This window comes from Vidua chalybeata, chromosome 1 (assembly GCF_026979565.1).
Source record: "Vidua chalybeata isolate OUT-0048 chromosome 1, bVidCha1 merged haplotype, whole genome shotgun sequence".
Taxonomy (NCBI): domain Eukaryota; kingdom Metazoa; phylum Chordata; class Aves; order Passeriformes; family Viduidae; genus Vidua; species Vidua chalybeata.
In genome coordinates, this window is record NC_071530.1 from 20,635,969 (window position 1) to 20,661,622 (window position 25,654).

The 25,654-nt window shown below is 39.4% G+C and overlaps 1 protein-coding gene across 1 annotated transcript in view; it reads left to right on the forward strand.

The window, feature by feature from the left end:
• The window catches only part of CUBN (cubilin), a 142,348-nt gene that overhangs the window by 56,780 nt on the left and 59,914 nt on the right, over positions 1 to 25,654 (forward strand). The window contains exons 28-33 of the mRNA XM_053963040.1: positions 470 to 629; positions 8,521 to 8,702; positions 15,000 to 15,174; positions 16,741 to 16,922; positions 22,086 to 22,242; positions 23,944 to 24,060. Of these exons, the coding sequence (XP_053819015.1) occupies positions 470 to 629; positions 8,521 to 8,702; positions 15,000 to 15,174; positions 16,741 to 16,922; positions 22,086 to 22,242; positions 23,944 to 24,060 (973 nt within the window). The remainder of the gene's footprint in view (positions 1 to 469; positions 630 to 8,520; positions 8,703 to 14,999; positions 15,175 to 16,740; positions 16,923 to 22,085; positions 22,243 to 23,943; positions 24,061 to 25,654) is intronic.

Consider the following 25,654-nt stretch of genomic DNA (forward strand, 5'->3'; position numbering starts at 1 on the left):
AGCCCAGGCAGTCCTCATATCACCTGGGTGCAGTCTTAAACAGATGAAAATGTAAACAGAGTTGTCACCAAGTGGTTTGGAGGCACTCAGCGTGTTAGGTGCACGGGCAAATCAGACCCACGATGTCCTCTTTTTCTTTCTATTTCAGTTCATTGCCACTTGCCCTTTATCTTCTTCCCCAGCAACCCCCAATACACACCAAAACAGAAACAGCAAACCCTTCCTACTGCACACAGTGTGCAGCCAGGTTTAAAGCTATATTGGCACTGTATTTACTCATCATTTCACCCAAATCTTTCCACACACCCCAGGCTCATATTGCTGTGCAAGGGTGGCAGTGGGAGAAGTGTCACTGGTTTGTTTTCTTTTTTTTTTTTTAATCCTGCACAAAACATTGGGAAGCTGCTTAACTGGGGAGCTTCTTTTTACTCACTGGCTTTTTTTTTTTTTTTTTTTAATTTCATTTCAGATCTACGATGGGCCTGATGCACAATCCAATCTGATAGGCACTTTCTGTGGACAGTCTCTTCCACTGGCAGGAAGCACTACAGGGACCAGCCTTCATGTGGAGTTTTACTCTGATGGACTGAATGCTAGAAGTGGGTTCCAGATGCTATGGCATGTTGATGGTAAGTTAGCCAGGTTTCCTCTGGGAAGGTAGGTTTCCTTCCCTGTATGTGTGCTCCAGCTTATGCCACTCTATGCCATCTAAATAGAAATAACCCACTGCAGCTCTAAATACATTGCATTTCCTCATAATTCTACACATACTTTCCCCGTGGATGTTTCTGCACATGTACACTGTCAAAGATCAGCTGATTAGAGACTGAGAGCTATTAGTGAAATATGCTTTCATTGCCAGGAGTAGGCACAGGGATGAGGGGTGTGTCCAGAATTTCTGTAATGAACAGGGCATAGATGCTGTCACGGGTAACTGTGAGCAACTTGAGCTTTTTAATGGGCACATTCAGCCCTCGGATTTCCTCATTTCTATAGACTTCTGTTTTCTGTGCAGGCTTCTCTCTGGTTTAATTTAGTGGTACTGGTTTTCTGTGGTAGTGTCCACTTCCAGCTGCCCCCACCCCATTTCTCTGCATGAAATAGCATTGGCCAGGATGTGCTTTGGGTGTCTGTTCTCTTGTTCTTGCAGGTCATGAAAACTGTCACAGGCCTGCCGTATTAAACAGGCAAGCATGCAAGCCAACTATAAAGAAATCTGTTAATGATTGTAAAACAGCAAACTATGTTTGCAGTTTCTTCCTAAGTGAGGCTACAAATGTAGTATTCTTCACTCTGTTTATTTTACAGCAGTTGTGTACTGTAACAAGTACACAACCTGTTACATCGGGTACCATTGTACCTCCCACCAAAGGGGTTCCAACCTTGAAAATAAATTGCCTTAGTTTCCCTGTCTGTCTCATCAGTCCGCAGCATTCAGGTTTGACTGCATTTGAAGCAGCTGAAGGGGGCTGCAGAGGCCCCAGTACGGGCTGCTGAGGCACAGGGCTGCTGAACGCGGTTTGGATGGAAGCTCCTTGCTCCTACCACAGGCTGCCGGAGCTTGCACGCTCCACAGGGCTCTGCCGGCTCCACAGAGGCGCCGCGCGTTCAACGGGGGGAACGAGGGAGCGTTTCTGGGTAGGGCAGGGACACACGCCCGGAGCGGGATGTGTCGCAGGAGCCAGCAGGGGAAGGGCCCCAGCACAAAGGTACCTTCTTGTGCTTTGGGGTGATGTCATTCCGGAGCTGGACAAAAGAAGAAAAAGCAGAGGCTTTTATGCACAGCCAGATGACATCAGTTCCATGCAGTAGCCATGGTGCTGGGTTAACTTGCTTTTCTAAAGCTCTCAAAGCTTTCCAGAATCTGCCTGCATGGTAAACACTTGTGCTTTCGCTCCTTTCCCACCCCTCTGCCGCCCTTTGCTGCACTGACATTCATTTCTCTGTCAGGCAGCACTGCCCCTCTGTTAATTCCTGTACACTGAGCTCCACCCTAATGCTGCACAGGGCCCATGCGGGGCCGTGTCTAAGCAGCAGACCAGGATCTGTGGGGTCAGATAGACCTGGCTCTTAGGGAATGTCACTGCTGGCTCAGAACATCACAGCTGTGCCTTCTGACAGCTTGAAATGTGAGTGCAAGTTCCTCCAGAGCTGATCACAGTTGTCATCTTTTTGTTAATTTCAAAAATTTCCTTTTCTTTTCTCTATTGGTGTCATGCACAAATACAGCTATTTCTCTTGCTCTTGGTGGCTACACTGCCTGGTTGCCCTAGAGCAGATAAATTAGATATGTCCCTGTGGTTGGGGTGCTATATTTACCCCTCCCTTCTGAAATCTTTCAAGTTGATAAAAAAGTTTCACTGGAAAAAGTCTCCTTGTCTGGGAGAACTGATCAGGAGATGCAGCCTTTGAGTTGGGTATTTCAGAGTGAAGCATTTGGGTCCCTTCTTCCCTGAGGGCAAATTCCTAGGGCAATCTACATCCAGATCTGGTAACATCTCACCTGACAAGAAAATAACAGAGCTACATATATTGCTGAGAGAAGAGCTTTTATTTCTGCTCAAGTGACAAATGTGTGTTCTAGAGTTCAAGCTGCTGTGAACTATTTCTCAGGCTGTCCATGTGCTCCTTAACTGGCAGTTGTGAAGCTTCTATGAGATATCTATCAAGGACGTTCACATATTTTGATGGTAAAGAGAGCAGCACTTATGTTTTCCATGTGCCTGATACATTTTGCTTCAGACATTCTTCCCAGCAGCTTTTTCACAGTTGTGAGGTGGTCAAAAAAAGACAAAAGCTTGCCTCATTGATAGATTATTTGAATAGCCCCTCTTGCTATAGATGAAGCAAAACTGTTTTGAGTTAAAACATTTGCATCTTTTCTTTCCAATTGCTGAGGAAACCTGCTTTAAAAAGTGGTTTCTTTGAAATCCTAAAGGCTTTCACAAAGACAGAATTAGTAACTGATCTTAGGAGAATGCTGTTATTTATGCTTAAAAGTGTTCTATGTAATTTTAACTTGAAAAAAAAAAGAAATAGAAATAGAAGGAATAGAAATAGAAAACAAATAGAAATAGAATAGAAGGTTTGAGTGCGGAGATGTAAATTTAAAAATTATTTTGTTTCTGAAATAACATTGTTCTAAGGGAGTTTCATTGATGAGGGTGGATTTAGAATTGATTTGGCTAAATCACTAATGTTTTCTTCTGCAGTCAAGGCCTCAAAAGGATTATTTGCCAGTGGAAAGCTTGAATCTGCAAGGTGCTTATTCTACTTTCACTCTGTTTTAGGAAGTTTAATATAGGCAAATATATATGGGGCATATATTGGCCCTTTGAGAAAGAACAAACTTGTGGTAACAGTCTGGATATTGCAAAGATGGAATGCCAATCAAATTGCTTTCCCTAAAAAAAAATTCAGGAGGCCAAGAGTGCAAAGGTCTCTCAGTGCAAAATTACACCAGTGACAACTGTCATATCTGAGGAGACACATATCTCCTGCACCCGTCACTTACCTTATTAAGCAACGTGCATGTAGGGCCTCACTGCTCTATATATACATCTGCATTTCATTGGAAGCTCACTCATTTGGCTGCTTCATTGTCAATAGACCTTTTAGATTTAATTGTCTCTTCAAATTTGTACCAACGATTCTGCTTTCTGTTTCACATTGTCAATATATGTGTCAGGTCAAATGTTAAATTGTTTGTTAGTTCTTCAGAGGAGTGCTACAGAAACAGAGGTTAGATGAAGATGCAGAAGCCATTCACTGGAAACATTTTTCAGGCATCCATTAAGATTGCTGAACAGAATATCACCTGCAGGTCAGCATGGGATCTTAGGTCCAGATTTTCTAAGCCTGAATCATAGCTCTGTTGTTTCTTTCTTCTGTAAGCTTTGACAAATTGCCATTTTTTCAGTTTCCAAAAATGACTATTCCTTTTCAGTGTCTTTCTGTCACATTAAGTCTAAGGATGAACAAGGTCTGATATTAACAAATGAGAAAGCAGAAAAAACCTGAAATAGTATCTCACTTGAATTTTTATTCTCTTGCATGAACCCTTATCATGTAAATTATTCTGTTTCATCCATTGGATAATATTCTATAACCAAACCTACCCAAGAGAGCAAAAGTTTTCAGAATCAAATACAAATTATATTTCACACAAGTATTATTGTAGTACAGGCAAATGTTTATAGTACATGCTCCTTGCAGTTACAGTCAGCTTACATTTACTGAAATGTTTCACCATGAGTACCACAACTGGAAAACTCTGTTTCCTTTCATTTCCCTAACTTTGATTTTGCAGGAACAGTGCCAGTTCTCTTTAACCTTTATGGATGGGATTTTTCTAACATGTGGCTAAAACCATACCTGTGAATAAATCTGAAAACCTAGCAAATAATAGAGTTTTCCACAGATTACAGCATTTCTGTTCAGCTATAATTATTTATGAGAATAGGGATTCTTCTTTGGTTAATGAATACCATCTGCTAGCCAGACAGGCAGTAATATGGAAAGATCTGTAAATCATCCCATGCACAATCTTCAATGAATACGTAAATTTTAGTCAGAGGAAAGCAAAACCACCAAATATATGTTTCCTAAGTTCTCTGTTTGTTGTCTGATTTCCTAGCAACTAGCACCAGAGTAGGTAGTAGTTTTCACCATTTTCAGGGGAATTCCAGGACCTTTACACTACTAAAAGAGTATCTCTCATTTCTTTTTTTTTTTTTTTTTCCTCTGTTTAACTGCAGGGCTGAAATGTCCAAAATTACTGCAAGGAGGTTGGCACAAACTGGTCATATGCTGTATGCAGTTCAGCTGCAAGCAACTTTTTCACAGTGCATCTGTCTGCATTTCACAGCACACAGCAAGACCATGTATCTCTGTGCTGAGAAAAACTTCTAATGTTTCACTAGGAGCAGAATGTCTTGGTATTATTATTCAGTATTATTTCAGTGAAAAATGAAGTAATGCCACTATTTATAGGTTCTGCTTCTGCATTTTTATTTATCACTAAAGACCAATTTTTTTTACTTTGTTGCTATAAACAGCAGAAATTCCATTTATTTCAATAGAATCAAAATTTTATTTGATGTTTGCACACAAATACAAACCTTGGGAGAAGGTTTGTATTCATGTGACTTTGTAATCAAAGTTTTGTAAGCATTTCAAAAAGTTCATTACTTGAGTTTTCTCATTTTGGCATTGTAATACTGCAAGTGAGTTTTAATTAGGAACATATGCTTTAATCTCTAAAGTATTTATGTAAATATTTTTAATAATCAATTAGCATTTATATTTTCAGCAAAGCACAACAGAACTGACTCTTACCTCATCCTTATAAAGAAAAGAAACATGCACAGACTTCCTGGCAGTTGGCCAGAGATTTCAGAGATAGTGCTTCTGCTCTGATGTGGAGGTTTCTTGTGGCATATGCTGGTCAGTCAAAAAAAATCAGGTGTGAAGTTTAGATATTTGCAAAGGTCAGTGAGCTCTTTTTTCTGCTATTAGTCAGTGAATGCTTAGGCATAAACTCAAGCAATTCTGATCTTTTTGCAAACAACTTCTAAGAAATTAATGTCAGAGACCTAAACTTTACCTCCATTTTACTGGAGCACTTTAAAAGAATCACTCCAATCAAAAAAAAAAAAAAAAAAAAAAAAAAAAGGAAGCCTTTTCTGGGAACATTTTTAGTTGGAAGAAAAGAAATGGGACATTAAAACCAGTTTGACCTTTTTACTCATGTGCTTCCAGAGAATGTTGATTGAGCTCAGAGGAAATATAAACCTCTCTGGAGAGGGAGTGTGAGTAATCTGAATGCTACCTGCAAGGGTTGCATGGAAGAAAGGTCTGTGCCTCAAAGAAGAGCATACAAGCTTTCCTCTCCTCTGAGCCATTTCAGGTTTAAATAAAAAAACGTCTTTTGTGGCTATCAGGAAACCCTTAGGAGAAGCTGAGTCATAACTGCCTGCTAGGTTTTAAAATGTTGCCAGCTTTCTTCAGGCTGAGATAAATAGCAATTGGCTTTGTTTTGCCTGCTGAAACTCCCCTGATCCCTGTTCTCACCCCCTCAGGAGCCGAGACGTAAGTCTAGTTGTTGAGAAACCTTTCTGTTTCCCAAGCTGGCAAAGCAGCTTTTTCCTCCTGAGCTCTGTCCTTAGTGGCTGTGTAATTCTGGCTGCTGAGGGGAAAGAAAGGCTGCAAATTCCACTGTAAGGCTTCCCCAATGATGACACCTTTTTTTCTCCAATTGTAGAACCTCAGCAACCTGGTTTCTTTAGAGGGAAACCAGGCCATCTTCTAGTGGCACTGGGAGAAAAAAAGGATGGTGGTTTACACTGAAGCTTTCTTCCCCTCCATCTCACTGATGAAACATTCATGGATATCAAAGTTTCAGGGGATTTAACATTTACCTGTGCTGACAGCCTCAGGGAAGGAAGTGCACTGCCTTTTTCTCCATAGGGATCAAAGACAAGATTGGTTTAAAATGCACTTAAAAACTTCTTTAGTTCCTAAATTGAGATGCCAAGTAGTTTGACAATGTAGCTTTGTGACTGCAGGGCAAGCCACCTCTGACTGCTCCATGTGCAGCAAGGTGGGGAAAAGGGAGAATAGCTAAGCCTGTGCCAATTCACCTGTGAGACAACTTCAGCTATGTAAAGGTTTACCTGGATTAGTGGGAATTCTTTTGTTTAAAAGGTGCTTTTCTGGTGGATACTGTATGATGGACTGAGAGAGATCACTGTTACATAGCTGGCATGGCCTCACATCTGTATTTAGATGTCTTTTTTTAGCTTAAAATAGATTCTTATAGCTTTGCTCCCTTTCAGACCTGCTGCTCTTTCCCCTCATAGATTTGTGCTTTGCAGTCCTAGAAGTCCTATAGCCAACTATGAGGAAGTCAAAGTCAGGTTTTCTGAAGCTGAAAGACCTATTGGTAGAGATGATGATAAATGCTTCTGGGACTTAGCAGCCACAAGTTTGGCATGAAAGGAAAATATTTGCACTTAATTGAAGATCTTGAGCTACAGCTTCCTGAAATACGATGTAAAGCAGAGCAATGGCCAAAGACACCTTATTCAAATTGCAAATTATTCTTAGATTTAACAGAGATTAGAGGAGTTTTGCACATCTGTGTATATATGTTGAGCAGATCAAAGTAGTGTTTTGTTTGGTTTATGTTATAAAATATCTCCTATAAATAAAGGTTCTGATGCAGATGCTATTTATCAATTCTGACATACCACAGTATTTGCCTCTGGGAATATAGAACTCACGGTTTGTTAGATGGTTTTATTAAGTATTTTGGGGCTTTGCAATGTGACAGAACCTTTCCTCTGGAGATGAAGCCAAAGAGATTGATGGAGTGTGGGCATTACAAAGCTCAAGTGACCCTTTAAGTTCTGTGTAAGCGAAATAATAGTGCCTAAATGAAACACTTGGGGGGCTTGTAATGTTAAGAGCAAAAAAAAAAAATGCTGCTGGAAGGTAGAGTGGCACACACAAAATCAGATCAAACACAGAATCCTTTTTCTTTCTGTATGTGACAGCCACATAGCCACCCTACTGGCTTTTCTAAAGGTAAGGTTTCATTATGAATGTAGCTGATCTAAATCTGCCCTGATACTGGGAGGGCTGCTGTGCCTTCCTGCCCTGTTTATGTCTGAACTTGGGGACTGAGTCAGGAATAGCATCTTCCCAGGAATTCATTAAAGAGAGGCTAGTGGTACACTTAGCACATCTCCATAAAGCAATGATAAAACTAGTCTCAGATGTTCAGCTGCTTTGTCCTGTTAAACCAAGGCCTGCATTTCATCCATTGTTTTGCTACTGGTTTCTTTTTTCAATCTAGCTCACAGTGTGTAAGAACTTAGTCACCCCAGGGTCTGGGGAGTGGTGTTAGGACAATACTTTCTTATCTGGAAAGAAAATACATAACTTTTCAAACACAGATTGTTTTACAATTGCATAAAAAATAAAAGAACATTAAACCCACCAAGTGTCAGAAAGTTGGTTTATCCACTGTGATCTGGCAGCTTGTAACCATGCTCAGTAGGCTGAGGCAAATTGCATTGTCTTTAATTTTATGATTCCAAAAGCAGTGGGAAATGGCATTTTTACAATAGAAAGACCTCCCTATGATAACTTAGCTTGTGCATTATTTGAAGTTAGTAAGAGCTGAGAATGGATCTGATTTAGCTTTCTTGAACTTATAAAGTTAGAAGCCAATAAAAAAAAAAAAATCCCTTTTTTTCTCTGTGTCTCAGCAGTCAGAGCAGATGCTGAGGTTTGGTACAAAATGTACCAAAACAGGAGGTGAAGTACTTCCTGCACAGGCAGTGCAAACAGCTCCAGTCTGCCATTCTCTTCCTGGGTTCCCTGTGGCAGAGCAGATCTTCCAGCCCAGAGTACACTTTTGTCAATGAAATGGGTGCTACTGCCTGTCCTTATCAGAGCTGTCAAGTGAGTTTTTCCAGACCTCCTCACCGACAGGCTGTTTTGCTTTGTTGTCAGGTTGTGGAGGAGAGCTCTCTGGCCCTTCTGGCTCATTTCACAGCCCTGGCTACCCCAGCAGATACCCAAGCAATAGGGAATGCATCTGGTACATCCACACAGCACCTGGTAGCAGCATTCAACTCACCATTCAGGAATTCGACATTGAGTATCACCCAAACTGCAGCTATGATGTTTTGGAGGTAAGAGCATTAGTTTTACTCCTCTAAAATACACAAATTATATTCATTTCTGTCTGAAACAGATAATCCCAAGAACTGCAGATGCAGAACAAACAATTCTACCATAATTTCTTCTTTCTGCTGAGGCTACAGTTATGTTCAACAGGTATTGTCACGGAAGCTACAATGTTCTTATTATTTTTTGCTTTTATGTCTTTGGTGACTGTATACCTTAATTAATTATGACGTTACTCACGGTATGCTTCCTAACAAATGACAAAACTGCTTTGAAAAACTTAGTCTTAAAAACCCCACCTTTTATAAAGAATTAAGTGTAGGTGCTGTACCATGAAGATAATTTCCTGATGCAAAGGAAAATGATGGATCACTGCAGGGGATAACTCAGGTGAGATCTTGTGTAGGACCTTCCAAGGATGTTGGGAGATTTATAACCCTGAGTGATAAAAATTATGAAGAATCTTTACACTCAGAAAAAAAAAAATAAAATAAGAGGCAATATCCTAGTCATCTTAGGGTGGTGGAAAAAGGAGAAAAGAGGCCTCTCTAAGGATGTTCTGGTCTTTAAGAGACCCATAAGACTAGATGACCCTATTATATATGACATCTTTTCACTCATGTTGGTAAGCAACCAGGTGACCAATCTCAGCTAACAGAGTTGAATAGACTTCCAGTACAGGAAGAAGGAACAGGAAATAATTTCAGGGAGAACTTTAGAATTATGGACTTTCTCAACTGCTCTCACTAGAGACATTTGAGATCAATAACGGAGATACACTTATGACTTTTTGTCAATGATAATACATGGGTGACTTTTCAATATTTTTGCAATGAATGCAAAATACTGATTAAGAGAACTTGTACCACTCTACTGCAGCCTTTCTTCTCCTCTTGTCGGTGATGTGATACAGCATACAGTTAAGACAGCTTTCTGTCCAGTACCCACACTTATGCTCTGCTTCCCACACCCACATTCTGACTGCTGTAGGATCTGGGTGTAAGGAAGTTGTTCCATGAATTCTCCATCAGTAGCATTAGCAAGTATACCTGTATGTCACATTGCTGACACCAGAGACTGTCAGTAGGTGACCTGTACTGGCTGGTTTGGGTATTGATGAAGTCTGTTGTTTTGCATCTTCGTTGTTCTTTGTGCCCAGAATTACCAGATTGAAGGTAATCTGCCTATAAACTTCTCTTATGCCTCTGTTGCCCAAAGGAATCCATTAAACTGCCTCCAAATCTAAATTTGCTGTGGATGACCATTTCTTGAATAGTCCAAGGACAATACCTACATCTGCAGATGGTTGCTCAGGAGCTATCATGATCCAGCAAGAGATGGCTGGCAGCCATTTGTTTGAGAGCTTTTTGACTGGGAAGGTAGCTGGCCTAAAACCAATTGAGTGGGTTGCCAGACATCAACTGCTTAAAGACACCATTTGACAGGACCCTGCAGTTTACTGCTCTGTGCTCCTGAGCAAAGTATTCACCTTAGGTTTCGGGTTTCGTTTTTTTGCCATTTGCAGCTTAGTTGCTATGTTTTGCTTCTTTCCAACCGTACTGATTCATCTGCACAGATGCTCACCTTGCTGCTTGAACTCCTCTGCCTTCTTGCCCTCAGAACTGGCATGCTTTGTGTTACTTGTCTCCTGATCTTGGTTCATCCAGTTCCCAACACCTGACTCTGAGCTTCTGGCTGATAACCTAACATAAATCAACTTACAGGGGACAATTGGTTCATGTCTTAGTGCATGATCAAAGGTCCTGTGAGGCAGCATAGAGCTTCCCCTGCCAAGCTGCAGGCACACAGTAGAGCTTTATGTACCTTGCCACATACATATTTTCTTGCTTTTGTTATAAAATTCAATCATATCATGATTGACATAGTCTGAGCAGACCAAGTGATGACTCAGATTTAGTGGAAAAAAAAAAAAACAACCATGGCTAGCCATTTTCAGAAGCTGCTTTATCTTGCCACATTCTTTCCTGTAGTTTCTATGTATGTCCAAGCAGAAAACCACACACACATTTAAGTTTGCAGAGTGTTAAAAAAAAAGGTTACTGGTGTGTTTTTGATACTGTGTATTTCGGTGATCGCTAAGGTTCCAAAGGTCTTTCACTCTCACATTATCTTCCAAAAAATATCTTGTCTAAGTATCTTTGGAGTTTAAAGTCTAATTTTTCTCATGGTTATTCCCCTGATTTCACATTTTCCTTATCTCTGAGTAGGAACTTCTACTGCTTCCTGCTTTCTTTGATATCAAACAATTTTCCAGTTTTAATAGGAAGTCAAAATCAGTACTAAAGTAGCTGTGCACACTGCTGTCCCTCCATGCCTCATTCAGCCTGGTACCTGAAATAAGATGTTCTGTAATAAATATTTCCCAGCAATCACAAAACTTGCTCTTCTGGATGCATTTAGCTTTTGCTCAGGGACACCCTCATCCCTTTGACCTGGCAGTCAATTTAGGAAAATGCTAAGAGATATTTCTTATTGCAACACCTTTGTTGCTAACTTCATTTCTATACCATAGTTTCTTGACTATTTCACCCTTGCACATTTGTCTGAAACATACTTGTTCTCATAAAAGGCAGCAACTTCCCTTTCCTTTGACAATGCCTCTTAAACAAGCTGTCATTTCCATGTCAGTATCCCAAGACTGCCATATGTTTCACCAAAACTGTGCAATATTTTTTTTTTTTAATGTGAAATCCCCAGGTTATCTCCATGGCTCAAGTGTTCAATGCATTCTTCTTTAATCTTTCTCCCTGTTTCTTTCATGATACAGTTGCAGTTTGTCTTTTTTTCTTCCCCATCAAATTCCATTCCTTTTATAAACATCCAAAAAGCAAATTTAAATTGTTCTTAAAGATAGTTTGTAGAAGTGTTTCATGGAAATAGAAGACATTATTTTGGACACAATGAAATAATTGAAATAATTTTTAAATGGCTTCTATTGAAATTACATTCATAGAGGAAAATTACCATGCCTGCTTTGATTAATTATGACACATCAATGATGACATCTTCTCCTTTAGCATGGACCAGATTTTTGCAAACTATAAATATATTCTGCCTCAGCAACATGTAGCCCTGAGCTGAAAAGGAAAGAAGACTGTCAATCTATTGCACTTCCAAGTCAGATGCTCTGGTCTTCTCATTTAAATAGAAACATCAGGTATTACCACTGTTCTTAATTCTCTGTCAAAGCCAGACTCTCTCTTTGCTGGAAGTTATATCTGAGCAGAGATCAGTGTTATTCCCAGAAAATCTGTGTCATGAGGGTGACCAACTGCATAAAACCAGCTTTCTGTTGCTCATAACTCTGGAATGCTGACTGCTAACATTAAATGGAGCTAACGGGGCAGAAGCAAATGCTAAGAACAGATTAAAACCATGGGCTTTATGGCAGTGTCCTGCAGCCCTGCTATGCCATCCAATACCACTTTATCTTGGGATCAGATAGTCTGGTCAGACTAGATGTTTATATATTTTTTTTTCAGCTCAGACATCCTATCATTCTTTATGAACCACACCCTTGAATTCATTCTTTCCATCCATTCTCTTTTCCCTCTTCTTTTTTTCATGAGGTAACTATTGGTTTTTCTCTTTGTAGCCAAATATAATATTTTATTGGTTTTTGTCATGGAAACACTCAAACTTGTTTTTATTCCAGCCTTTATGAAAGCATCTGATTAACTGAACTGGCCTACAGGAGAAAAGAAAATATACTCATAACTATAAGGAGCATGCCTCTGACTGCTTTTTATTTTGAAACTGTGCAGAAGCTGTTGCTGAACACTTAACAATGTAAAGGAGACCCACAAACTTCAGGTTTCCATCAGTATTTCTCCCCCATCTTTATTCTTTCCCAATAGAACAATTTAAAGTGTTCAGCTTGGGCCAAGTTAATTTCTGAGGAAATGCTGCAGAAATCAGTAGGGTTTATGTCAGAGCTGAGTTTGGTTCTCTTGCCCATGGTGCAGACAGCCCCAGGGAGCGCCAGGGACGATTTGAGAGGCTGGTCTATGAGACTTATTAGATGCATATTAGAAACTCCTGCTGTTTCCTCTGCCACATAGCTTCCCTAGGCTGGTTTAGATGATTAAGAGCATGTGTTCCAGCTAGATCTCATGCTGTGGCTGTGACTCAGGGAATGTAACACAAACACATTTTAAAATTCATATTTGAACAGACTTCTGACAAATGCAGCAGTCACTGGGCCTCACAAGCAGCCGAGCAGTAAGATTTTTCTGAAGACACTGAGCTTCCAGCAGGCAAACAGGCTTCTTCCCCAGACCATGACAGCTTCATTACAGATTCTGAATCTGAGCTGTGATTTCATCCATACTGACTTCTTTTGAATGCCTTGAAATGATCGATTGGACAGAGGAGCCATTAGCCATTCAAGTCACGCAGCCTCCCTGCAGAATGCAAAAAAGTGCTATGTCAGTCAAAATAAAAATGTTTAAGCTATTAAGCCTGTGTTATCAGCCACCAAAGCAAAATACTGTCCTTTGAACATCTAACAGACTATGATGTTTATAGAAAAAATAATTCCTTATTCCTTATGGGGGTGCAAGCCTCAGTTCCTGAGGTCTCACAGTAACCTGGAGTCACTGAATTTTTTTTCCAGTTAAAACCAAATTATTTCTGTTATATCTCTAACATCAGAGCACTGTCAGGCCCTCTGAGTAGTTAGTGAGCACACAATTAATCAAATTATGCAACACTTAACCCTGAATGTGGGGGGACTAGCTCAGCTCTTTGTTAGACTTGCTTAGATATTTAGCTTGGACAGAGCCCAAACTACTTCTGGGGTTTTAAAAGTCTGCTTATTAAAATATTGAGTTTCCCCTCATCTTGAAGTGATCATAGGAAAAAAAGACACATATAAAGCTGTTTCTAACAGTACTGTTGCTTTCTGAGAAAGATGCATAGACTGTTTGTTTTAACTTTTTTGATGTTTACCAAACTATTAATTTTTGGAGTGGACTTGAGGTGCTAATGTTGGAAAATTCTGATGGGATTTGTTGCCTTATATTCCTATTCTCTGCTTTTGATTGGTTTTGTTTGTTTGTTTGTTTTTGTTGTTGTTTTGTGTTGTTAGGGTTTTGTGTTGCCAGAACTTGATGTTATCTAGTTTAATTTTGGGATTTATACATAATAATAAGCATACTTATAGAATTAGACTCTTTCTGTTAATTGGTTGCTGAAAGACAGCAGCACATTCTTTATTTGGTGTATCTCTTTTATAGTTTTCACATCCAAGGTTACTACCAAGCTGACTTTTGCAGCTGCAGTCCTACCAGGCACAGCGAAGGTGGTAGACTGTTAGTATTGGGTGTCATTTCATTAGCATGCAGGAAGCCAAGAAAATCCAATCATTGAGGGCTCTAGGCACCAAAATCACATGTCAATGGGAAATTGCACTGAGCGTGAGTGTTTTCTCCAGCTTTGACTGGGAAGACTAGGGAAGGTGAGCCAGTTCCACCAGTTACAAATGGGCTCAAACTAAAATCCTACATCCCTTCTGGAAAACAAGAAACTGAGTTAAAAAGGCTTCAGGACTGCCCCATAATTCACTTCACTTAGTTTAAAAATGCATTGTAAGTACTTAATACTGCTGTGATGCTTAAGGGAGTAGTAGTTCTCTGGTTTATGACTGCCTGAGGCACACTCTTCTGAGTAGGAAACAATTACTCTTAAAAGCCCAAACCTGTCTTTTGTGGCAAATACATATGCTATATATCTTTGCTTCCAAAGAACATTATTAAAATGTAACTTACTTGACCCAAATCCAGCTGCCCTAGAAGTAAATAAAGTTGCAATGCTTTTTTGTTTTATCAGATTATGAAACCTGCCCCCAGTTTAAAAATTGTCTTTAACTATGCCTCTAGATATCAGTGGTGCAAATCATCAGCACAGGTTCCTAAAAAAAGGAAGTAAGCAATCATGAAAAAAAAAAAAATCTGCATCTATGTGCCCAGAGAAACAAGGTGCTAATTCTGGAGGTAAAGAGAAGAAAAATCTGGCCAAGTCCCAAACAGACAATTCTATTTAATGCAAGGCTGTTCTCAAATCATCTAGAATTTTAATCTTGGTTTGTACAGGTGGTTCAGATACCAAGTAAGTCTGCAGAGAAAAAGACTCTAAGCTGCTTTGCATTTTAAAATGTTGAATTATTTTCAATACTTATAGATGGTTTTTTTTTCCCCTCCTAAAAACTAAACAGTTCTCATGTACTCTGTCTGGCAGATACTCTCATTGGAAAACTTTGACAATATTTCTTCCACTTCTAGGTCTTTGGTGGCCCAGATTTCCTCTCTCCTAGGCTAGCCCAGCTGTGTGTTTCAAGATCAGCACAGAACCCACTGCGAGTCTCCACCACTGGCAATTCAGCTGTTGTCCGTTTCGAGACAGATGCAGCAGGGACAGGGAAAGGTTTTAATGCCTCATGGCAAGAGAATCCAGGAGGTGAGTATACTGATTAATACCAGGAGAAATTCAGGAAGTCTGAGAATTGAGGATCAGCCATGCAAGCATTCAAAGTAGTCAAACAGCACAGGACTGAAAGCTGAAAGAGAATGTGGGTGATACTGAATTTGGTAACACTTAGAGATGCTGAAAAACACACAGAGTTAAAAATTGTCTAATTATCTGAAATCTAGGCTTTTTAGTGTATTTTGTTTTGGTTTCTTCTCTATATAATTAATGAAGACATTCCTGCAATGAGCAAAGGATTTTTCATGCTACCACTTCTTCCCACTCACTTACCCATACAGAGTCCTTTATTCACTGAATGATGCTTTTGGTTTTAAATGGTGAACTGAAAAATAGCTGAGAACACTAGCTTGAAGAACTCAGTAGACTGGACCTCAAAAATATTTGGAGTGATTAGTAAATAGTTGATCTCTATAAGGTTCATCCATCCCCCGATGTGATTATTTGTTCATAGCCTTACTGGTAATAACTAAAACAAGAGATATGCTTAAGAGACTCAACCACGTCTCTACATGTGAGTTCTTATAAAAAGGCCAAAATAATTGCAATGAAAAGTGATGAGAGGCAAATTTTAATTCTTGCAGTTTTGCTTGATTAAGCACACTGATTCATTAGCTAGTCAAGGTTTATAATTCTCCTCTCTCACAAGTTTTATAAGAAAGGCACAAGATTTTTTTCTTAATAAAAGAAGTCTACAATAGTCCTTTGAATTAATCCCTTTTGAGATCTGGCGGCTTATTTTTTCTACTTAGGCCTCCTGAAGCTTTCTTATCCCTTTACAATGTCTTGCCTGCTGTGCTCCAACCCCCTCTAGCCTCTAAAGCACCCACTCACCAGAATGCAATAACAGTATAGTTTTTTTATCCTTGTCTTTCTTTCTCCCTCCTCCATCTCTTTTTAAGATGTAAAAGTCTGTTTGTGTTAGTCCTGTTGAAATCCCTCGTACTTCCCACACAGAATTCATCATTCCACGCTATTTAGATATTCATGAGCACCAGATCTGTTCTGACCAGAAGTACCTGAGGGTGGAGTCCTCAGGAAGCCCTCAGCTTCATAGGTAGAGAAGTAAAAATGTGAGGTTTGCTATTGCTGCACTGCTCATGAGCAATGAGGAGCTCCCAACTCTCTCAGTAAAGTAATTTTCTCACCCTATGCTCAGCTAGGCTTAGTTATTGCTTTCTCAGTATGCCAGGCTTCTGGCATTCATATGAACAGTATTTTGGATTGCTTTTACAGTATCTAGGATAGAGGAACACCAGCACTAATGCTTCAGCCTTTACAACATCTACCACCAGCTTGGGGCTACATTACTCCAAGCAGTATTGTCACATATTCAATTATAATGATAATGTTATACTTTCCTAAAAGGAATTTCCATTGATTTTTGTTGCACACTTCAACTGTTGTAGCACTCATCTTACAAAAGCTTAATGTAGGATATATAAAGAAGGAGGTGTTCATAGTTTAAAAATAGAGCTGGATTCTCACAAAGTATAAAAGAAAAGAGCTTGTGATTAAAACTGATTGTATCTTTTTCAGGCTGTGGTGGTATTTTCCAAGCTACCAGCGGGGAAATCCATTCTCCAAACTATCCTCAACCTTATAATAACAACACAGATTGTTCCTGGGTTATCCAAGTTGACCAAAGCCACAGAGTCCTATTGAATTTCACGGATTTTGACATTGAAAATCACCATTCATGTAACTATGACAATGTTGAAGTAAGTAATAAAAGAAATTTCAAAGGTTTCCTTAATTATCTGGTGAAATGTTTGCAAAATAACCTCTTAAATAGATAACTGTTATGATGACACCCTTACCCATTTATAGTGCAGTTTACCACAGCTTGCTCCAAGCCATAGGATGAACTGCTGGCATATATAGCAGATTGCCCACACTCTGCTACAAGCTCAGGAGAGAAGGAGTCTGCATCCAGAGGGAATTATTGCTGGCTGATTTTCTTTATGTATGCACTGTTTATTCAGGTGCTCTGCAACTGTCTGTTTAATTGCTTCATTAGACCCACTGCTCTCTTTAAAGCTTCACATTGCTGCTGATTTGTGAACTTGTGTTGGTGTCACAGAAACTCAAATTGCTGCTCAATCAGTGCACAACAAGGAAAAACTCTCCAAGTCTCCTCTTGGCCTTTTGGGAGCAGGGACATGAAATCTTGGCCCTCGCTGTCAGATCACACTTCACTCAGTACAAAGGCATGTGTGATCAGTACTAGTCAGATAAAGCACAGTGACTGTAGCCCAAAATCCATCTTTCCTCTCCTTGATAAACTGTCATTCACAAAGAACTCAATTTGGCAGGAGCTGAAACTCTTTTGAAAACAACATCAGTTTTAACAACATTGCCTCGTAAAGCTTTTTTGTACTGAACTAGAAAAGAAATGTGTCCCCATTTTGCTGAGCAGAACTGAAGATTTCATTTGCCCACAAAGCGTCTTTGTACAATGACTGTTCCTTTTTTATTTCTCCTGGTTATGAAGCATAAGGAAATATGGTTATGTCTTTTTATTTAAATTATTAACTACATCAGGGGACCTTTGAAAAGGAACTTTCAAATCTTCTATGCTATGACACAGGAGTAGAAAGTCAAAGTGCCTGACAGAAACACAGGCTATCTGAGATGGCTGTATTTGTGTTAATGCAAATAAACCATTAAAAAATTAAGGGCTAAATTCTGAAAAGGCCTGATATTCCAGTTTCTCTTCTAGACCGGATGCCAATGGGTGTTTGCACGTATCTTAACACTTTGTGGAGTGCTTAGTTCTGTGAGCTCCTTGCAGCTACAAGCACAATTCTCCCATTACCTTTACAGGCTGGATAGGACACTGAGTTTGGAATTACTGAAAAGAGTCATTCCCTCAGTGGCCAGAGGAGATGGCTGTGCCAGAGCTCTTTGCGTGAACAGAGTCTGCAGACGATGTGCAGTGACACCCCTTGTCCTACAAAGTTATAGGACTAACTGTTGTTTGCTTCTGCTTTTTGGTTTTTTGGGGGTGCTGAAGAAGGGAGTTGCCCATTAGCCTCAGCTGTGCAAACACAACGGGAGAGTCAAATTTGATGCAGACATCAATCACTGCCCACAAAGTAGAGTGTGGTTTGAAAATTGATGAGGGGGGATACTGGTTTGAAGCCAAGAAATAATAAAGGGATCTGAGGCCTTGGTGTATGAGGTAGAGTTTTGCAGTGCTCATGTAGGGAAACCAGCAGGGCAAGAAAGGAGTAAATGAGGTTTCTTTCACTCCTGGTATGCCAGTAATAGAAGAATCACTTGTTAGCAACACCTAGATGCAATTTGTGTTCACCTTGTTTCAAGACTTGCCTCACACATAGGAGAGCAGAGTGAGGGGACAGAGAGTGGCTGGAAAATATAAGTAGATGTCTGACAGTGAATGGTTTAGGAATTGCATTCCAAAAGCTGTGTAAATGGAAAATACAGGCAGCTAAGGAAGCAGGTGGGTTGTTTTTCTCTCCCTAATATAGGAACAACTACCATATATGAATAGCACAGAGGTTCCACCCTTTTTTGTTTCTTGAATTTTTATTTATCTGTGGGGATTTTATTTGCTCTGTGAGTTTTCTTGGGGCTTTCCTCCACCCTTGAGTGTACCAATGGTCTTTTCCTTCACCCTCCCCCCCTCTAGATCCACTCATTTTTCCCTGCATTATGACTCAAGATTTTTTTTTTCAAATATTTCTACCATAAATTCCTTTCTATAGGGAACACATGAAAATGTTTTTTTTTTCCTCTAAGGTTTTCCATTGCATGTGTGTTATGTGAGCAAAGTGGAAGGAGGGAAAATACTTGTGTCTGCTGCTTCTTGGCTGTGCTGTAACTCCGTAAAGCTGGTGCATTTTTCTGTTCTGCTCAGTGATTTCAGATGTGAATCTGAGCACAGATCTAGGTTCAACCAAATGTATTCTGAGCCTGTGATTGTAAATCATGGGATAACTGCCCTGAGCTCCCTCTAGAGCCAATGGAGAGAGTGCAGAGAGCACGTATTTCATTCGTTTAGCTCTCTAAATTTAGTTAAGTCCTCTGCTTCTGCACCTCAGTTTTCTTTCTTATTTGTTCTCAGAATGGATGACCATCTCTTCATCTGTTAAATGAGGGTGTATAGCTTTTCTCTAATCTCGAGTCTAACTCAGTTATATTATGTAGAGAGCATAAGATCTTTGAGAAGTGTTTTTTGTTGTCATTGTCACCATACTTGAGTAAATTTTTAATTCCTCTCTCTGTACCCACCCCTGTGTAATTCTGTCAGAAGAGTGTGACTCACAAAAAAATTTGTTTATTTGAAGGCAGATGGACAGAAAGAAATTGTGAATGCACCAATTGCTGTATTTTTGGACTATGCTTAACCAATAATGTATCTGATGCTATGCCAGGAGCTTAATTCAGCAAGAGTTTCAAGTATTTGGAGACTGGAGGAGAACATGGCTCAGAAGTCAGTGCTTGTAGCACAAAGTCCTGAAAAGGGGAGCGAGAAATAGCTTATTCTGTCCACTGAGTTTGATTAAGTAATTTTTTTTTCTTCCCTGTTGCAGTATAACAAGTAAAACACAGGAATGTAGAAATGTAAGCTTCTGGGAGATAGAGAGGAGGTACGACTTCATTTATTCCAGGTACTGGCAAAGACAATATTTCAAGAGAGAACAGTTAGAAATATGTGGAGTTTTTTTGGCTCAGAAGACAAAAATGGACATCTTTTTGTCATGTGTTTGTGCAAAATTCCGGGCACATTTGAAGAAGGCGATGAATCACTCAGTTATGTTCACTGTGGAAAGGGAATTCCTGCTATGCACAATGCAACTGAAAACTTGGCTTTTAAGTAAGCAGATGCATTGGTTTTCCTTAGCCCTGCAGCCACAAAAAAAAAGCATTTTTCAAATGTTTTTTTAAAATAACTTTAAGAAACTGAAGACACTCAACTCTTTCCTGAGCCAGTGTGTGAATATTGTGGTTTCTGATCTAACTGCAAGCCTGAAATCCTTCTGGTGATATCCTTAGCTGGGCAGAGGCACGCAGATGAAAGCCAGCATTTTACCAAGAATAGTCAGGCCCTCTCTCTATGCCCTGTCACTGCAATGCTTCTTCTCAGATAAAATCCCCTCACTACTGTCTACGGAAAGACACTGCCTTAATTCCTAAGGGTTATTTTTTCCCCCCACATTCCATGGTTTGTGGTTTATAACTCCAGGCTGTCTGATTTATATACGCAATATATGTGCAGAGGAAGAATAAACACTGCACACTGTGTCTTAGAGGGTGATTGTGGCAGGCTGCCAAGAGAGAAGAAAAGGTTGCATGGATGGATGTTTTTGGGTGTCTTTACCAGGTACTCATTTTAACAGGCGTTGCAGACTTAATGCTCCATCACAAGATCCCACACAGCTAGCTAGTGTTCACAGAACCACAGGCAAATGTTTAATTCATGAGTACAGCATTGACTATGTAGGGTATGTCAGGGGATTAAGCAGGAGTTTTGTCCCTTGTTTCTTAGCTCTGAGGTTTATTTGAGACAGGTCATCTTTCTCTCGGCTGCTGTTTTTTTGTTTTTTTTCATTAGTGTGTTCAAAAGCCTTTGAATACTGGAGGCAGAAACATTGCATTGTGTTACACAGTCTAGTTAAAAATTTCTAATTCATTGGTGCTGCCTTGCACAGACTTCCTAGAGTGTGAGGCATTTTGAAGTGAAGGAAGATATTCTCAATAAAAAAGTACATGTCTTCTAACCTAATGGCATTTGTATAGCTTTCCTATAGCTTTTAGCCTCCTGGCTCCATTTTTGGGTGCTCCCATACAGATTTTAATCCATATTTTTCTCCATTATATTAAATGATGTGCCCACAGCAGGGCAGGATGTTAATGCTGAAACAGGAACTGAATTCAACCGCTGTTGCAGCCGAAAGGCTCCTCCTCTGTGTTCGTGCAACTGTGCTGGGAGCTCCAGCACTCCTTACAGCTGAAGACAGGCACTTCTGAGACTGTCCCACGGCTCCAAATACAGCAGCAACAAATCACTTGTGCTGGAGTTCTACGAAACATTAATGGGAGATTGAGACTGGCTATTGTTTTCTCTCTGTACTTTCTCTTGTCAAAATTTTGATGTTGCTTAAATGATGAACTCATTGGTTATAACTTCTCTGTCCTTCTCTTCCTGATTGTGAAACAGGAAGGAAACAAAATTATCAGCTGTAGGGGGAAAAAAAAAGAGAAGGAAGCCTTTTGTGGTAAAACTAAAAGTGAAGTTTTGTAAACCTATATACTTTCTTCCTCTTTTTTCTTTTTTTTTTTTTCTTTTTTTTTTTTTACTTACTTTTCTTTATCCTCTGCTTAAATAGCACTTCATGTATATGTGTGTAATTCACAGGACTCTAAAGCTTTTCTAAGACATAGATATAGGACTCTGATCCTTGATGCTGGATCTAAAAACCATAATCCTTGTGACCTTTTATCCAGAGTCATAGCTCTCACTGCTGCACCAGTTGCATGTTAGGGCCAGCTTGGAAATCTTTACTGAGACAAGATGTAGGGTTTAACTGAATTAATGTTAGCCATTAACAGAAAACAGCAAATATATGGGGACATCTGGATTGTTAAATGAGTGTTGTTTCAATACCCAATACACATTAAAGATGATGTTTACTTGGGGCATTTTGTTTGCATTTATTTATAAGGGTCACAGTAGCTTCAACCTGAAATATTTTGGAAATTGCCAATTAAGATAGGCAATGTGCAATTTGTTTGCACTGTCCATAGCAGGATTACATAATGACCAAAATTTATGAAACATAAGAGAGGGAATGCAATAAAAGTCTTCTCAATACTCCCACTGAAATCAAATACTTCATTTGATCTTTTCATAACAGGTATTTGATGGTCCTAACAGTGAAGCACCACTTCTTGAAAAACTCTGTGGAACACAGCATCCTCCTCCTATCACATCTTCCAAGAACCTGATGTACATCCGACTGCACTCCGATAACACCATCCAGCATAGGGGCTTCAGTGCTCACTTCACTGAGGGTAATTTCATCATTTACATTAATGGACATTTATCTCATCACCACTTTGTATCTGACAGAGTCTTTTAGCACAGCTGATAATGGAAAGTGTCATTTCTACCCATGCAGCACACCAGTGTGTAACTTTACCAGGAACAAATTTTTCCAAATTACAGATATAAAAACTTTAAAGTCCGAGGATCAACTTAGATTCTTCAATTAGGAAAAAAGAAATCATACTTTTTATAGCAGGGCATCTAGCACACATCAGCTACCTCTTATTCTTCCTCCCCAGAGGGTTAGCTGTCCATAACTGTCCTGAGAAAAAAGTGCAACTGGCAGTTTCCACAGACCAAGTGACAAAATAACATTTTATATGTCCATCCATGCGCGTGAATCTGAAAAGCTATAAAAGAATTCTGTGTGATGCTGTTGATGAAGTCCATGGATTCAGGCCTGCATACCCTGCCAAACATCTACTATCCAATTTGTGGCAGACTAATTGGTATTTTACGTGGTTTTCTTTTTAATGAAAAATGACACCAAGTGGGCAGAATTTTTTCATGAAGTTACATATTATTTGATACCTGGTGATTTGCTTTTACATTTTTCTCAATAATTTGGGAAACAGTTTTTCCCCAAGATACAGACATTTAATTTTTGCAGAGAAAATCAGTTTCTCTCATTTTCCTCTCAGGATTCTTTTCACTGTTAATTATTGCTTTTCCCAGAAATGTTTATTTCTTGAAAATATTGTAAAAATTATAAAGAAAATGAGGATTTTATATCAACAAAAACCTCAGAAACCGCAGTTACTGAGGTACTAGTTAGATACCTAATTAGGCATTTCTGGCTAACAGCTGTGAGAGCCTAAACTGTTCAGCTTTCTCAGAGCACATTTACTGGATTCAGTACTGCACAAACCGTGTCTGGTGAATGAGTGCTCCCTGCCTAGGATGTTAGCAACCCAGCTTCCCTCTTCCTGAGAAAACTCAATTAACTAAGCCCCATTTTTTTCTTTGGTATTTTAGGCAGCACAGCTCAATAAATGAGCCTCACTCTTCAGTACTCATCTCCTCACCCTTCAGTTGAAAGCATGTGTGTTTTAAACTGTGACCTGGGCAGTTTATGAGCAGAGCAACCAGTGAGCTTAGAGATGAGGCATGGCAGCACTCAGCACTGTCAGCCAAAGTTCTGCAGTCAGTCAAGCTCTAGTGTGTGTGCAACACCTCACACAATTGCAGTTTTGCTGACACAGCTCACAAGAAGATCCTGCCAACCCAATGTGGGGCCAGCCTTGGATGCTGGAAAGTTGTGATCAGTTACTATGATTTTTTTCTTCCTAGCTGCCAACATAAACAAATGACCAGAGAAATGGGTGTATTACACTACCCTTAAACCAAGTTATTTTGGCCCCAAGGTATCTCTTCTGGGCTATGAAGAGATGAAAACTATCAGGTCTAAAGTCACTCTGGCTTCTTGCAGATGGTCAGCCATGTGCAGCATGGCATATGGATACGGGTCAAGAAAGTGCAGCCAGGGCTGGGAATTAATCCCTAAGTTTCTTCTTCTGATTAAATACTATTGCAAATTTTATCCTCATTTCATGCTGATGTACCTTATTACACTTTATACATTCATTTTCACTACAGAATCTAAGCAAGGTGATTTATATATATAAATATTTATATATGTATCTATGTCTTTGTGTTTTGCTCTAAAGCATGTGGAAGTTTCATAGAGTCAGATTCAGTTGGGGCAGCAATTTCCTCTCCTCTGTATCCTGCCAAATACCCAAACAATCAGAACTGCAGCTGGATTATTCAGGCTCAGGAACCATGTAAGTAAAAACATCTTTTATAGTTAGTTGGGATGACTAACATCCTCATCTTCTTTTCTCTAATAACAATGAAAAATTCCTCCTTTATTTCTTTAGGAAGTTCTGCATCCTGGTAGCTGTGAGTGTGGCTCTTCCAATCTGTCACGAGTCAGATTTCAGTGTAAAAGATTAACTGCATAGTGAGGAAAACAATTTACAGCTATGTCATCTTAGCCAATTTACTGTGACTCAAGTGTTAAAATTATAAATGAGGTGTTGAATAGAATGTGAAGTTGGACTAATTTGTGAGAAAATCTAAGGGTTTACATATAATTAGCTGACCTTATTTTGATCTGGAGTTTTCAAGCTGGAGTTGTATTACATGAAATCTATGGTGTTAACATTAGAAAAATTAGATGGAATAATGAGAAAAGGTACATCAAAATTTCAATTTCAAATACAAACAAAAATACATAAATAAGCTGTTGTTATTTACACAGATTTATGATTGATCATAAAACATCAGATTGATCATTCCATCAGACACTGCTACTACCTTTAATACCCTCTATTACCTTTACATTGTATAAGATTCCTAAAAATAATTTGTATGTGTTAAATCCCATAATAATGTCCTCCTATCCTAATTTTAAATAGCAGCTATTCTACTTCAGTTGTACATATTATATTTAGACATTGTTGTTAAAATCCTAGAATGCTTCAATCATATTTATGTATTTATTTTGCTAGTTTATTAAACAAATATCAATTTGCCAAGAAAATACCAAAACACAAATCAGGAGATAAGCAATTCTTTTTAAGCATAGTTACTTATACAAATAGGATGTCCATGAAAAGGACATCATCTGTGCTGTTCATCACCTATGTAATATTTATTTTTAAAGACAAACTTTCCCTGCATTCATATCGAAAACTCATACATGACTGCTGTCTCCTGAATGATATGAGCATGAGAGACCATAAAAATGCTGTATGAGAAGCAGTGATTTCCTCCACTTACCAGCAGGACCACCCCATGCCTCATGTTACAGCAGCATGTGGTTTCTTTATGCTGTATGTAATGCTATTTATTTATGGCATTACATAAATAAACAGCATACATACATACATTGTATACATGTCTGATAGATTTAGCCAATGGCAGGCCACAGCAGAGTTCCTGCTCTGCTTTTACTGGGAAGGCCAAAAAATCTCCTGCTCTGGCCACCCACTGTGTTTTTCCTTTTTGCTGTGTATCCTGAGGACCTGCATTGATAGCTGCAATTGATTGACCAGGCGGGACACAAAGGAGTGGGGAGCATGTGTCTGCAGCTGAATGCCAGTCAGCAGCACCCTGCTGAAAGCAGCCTGGGCTCCATGGCTGTCATTTCAGCTTATTCAAGCCAATTAAGTGGGGCCGAGGGAGAAGCAAAATATTTGTGTCAAATTCAGTTTGGTCAGTGTGGGAGAAAACTTAGTTATCATCTAAACCATGAGACTCTTCCTGACCCACTCAAACTGCATGGAACCCTAAGGCCAATAATAACTACTGTCCCAGACTGGTGTCAAGGATAGCTTCTTTTCTGCCAGCTGTGACTTCACCTTTGCTTATATC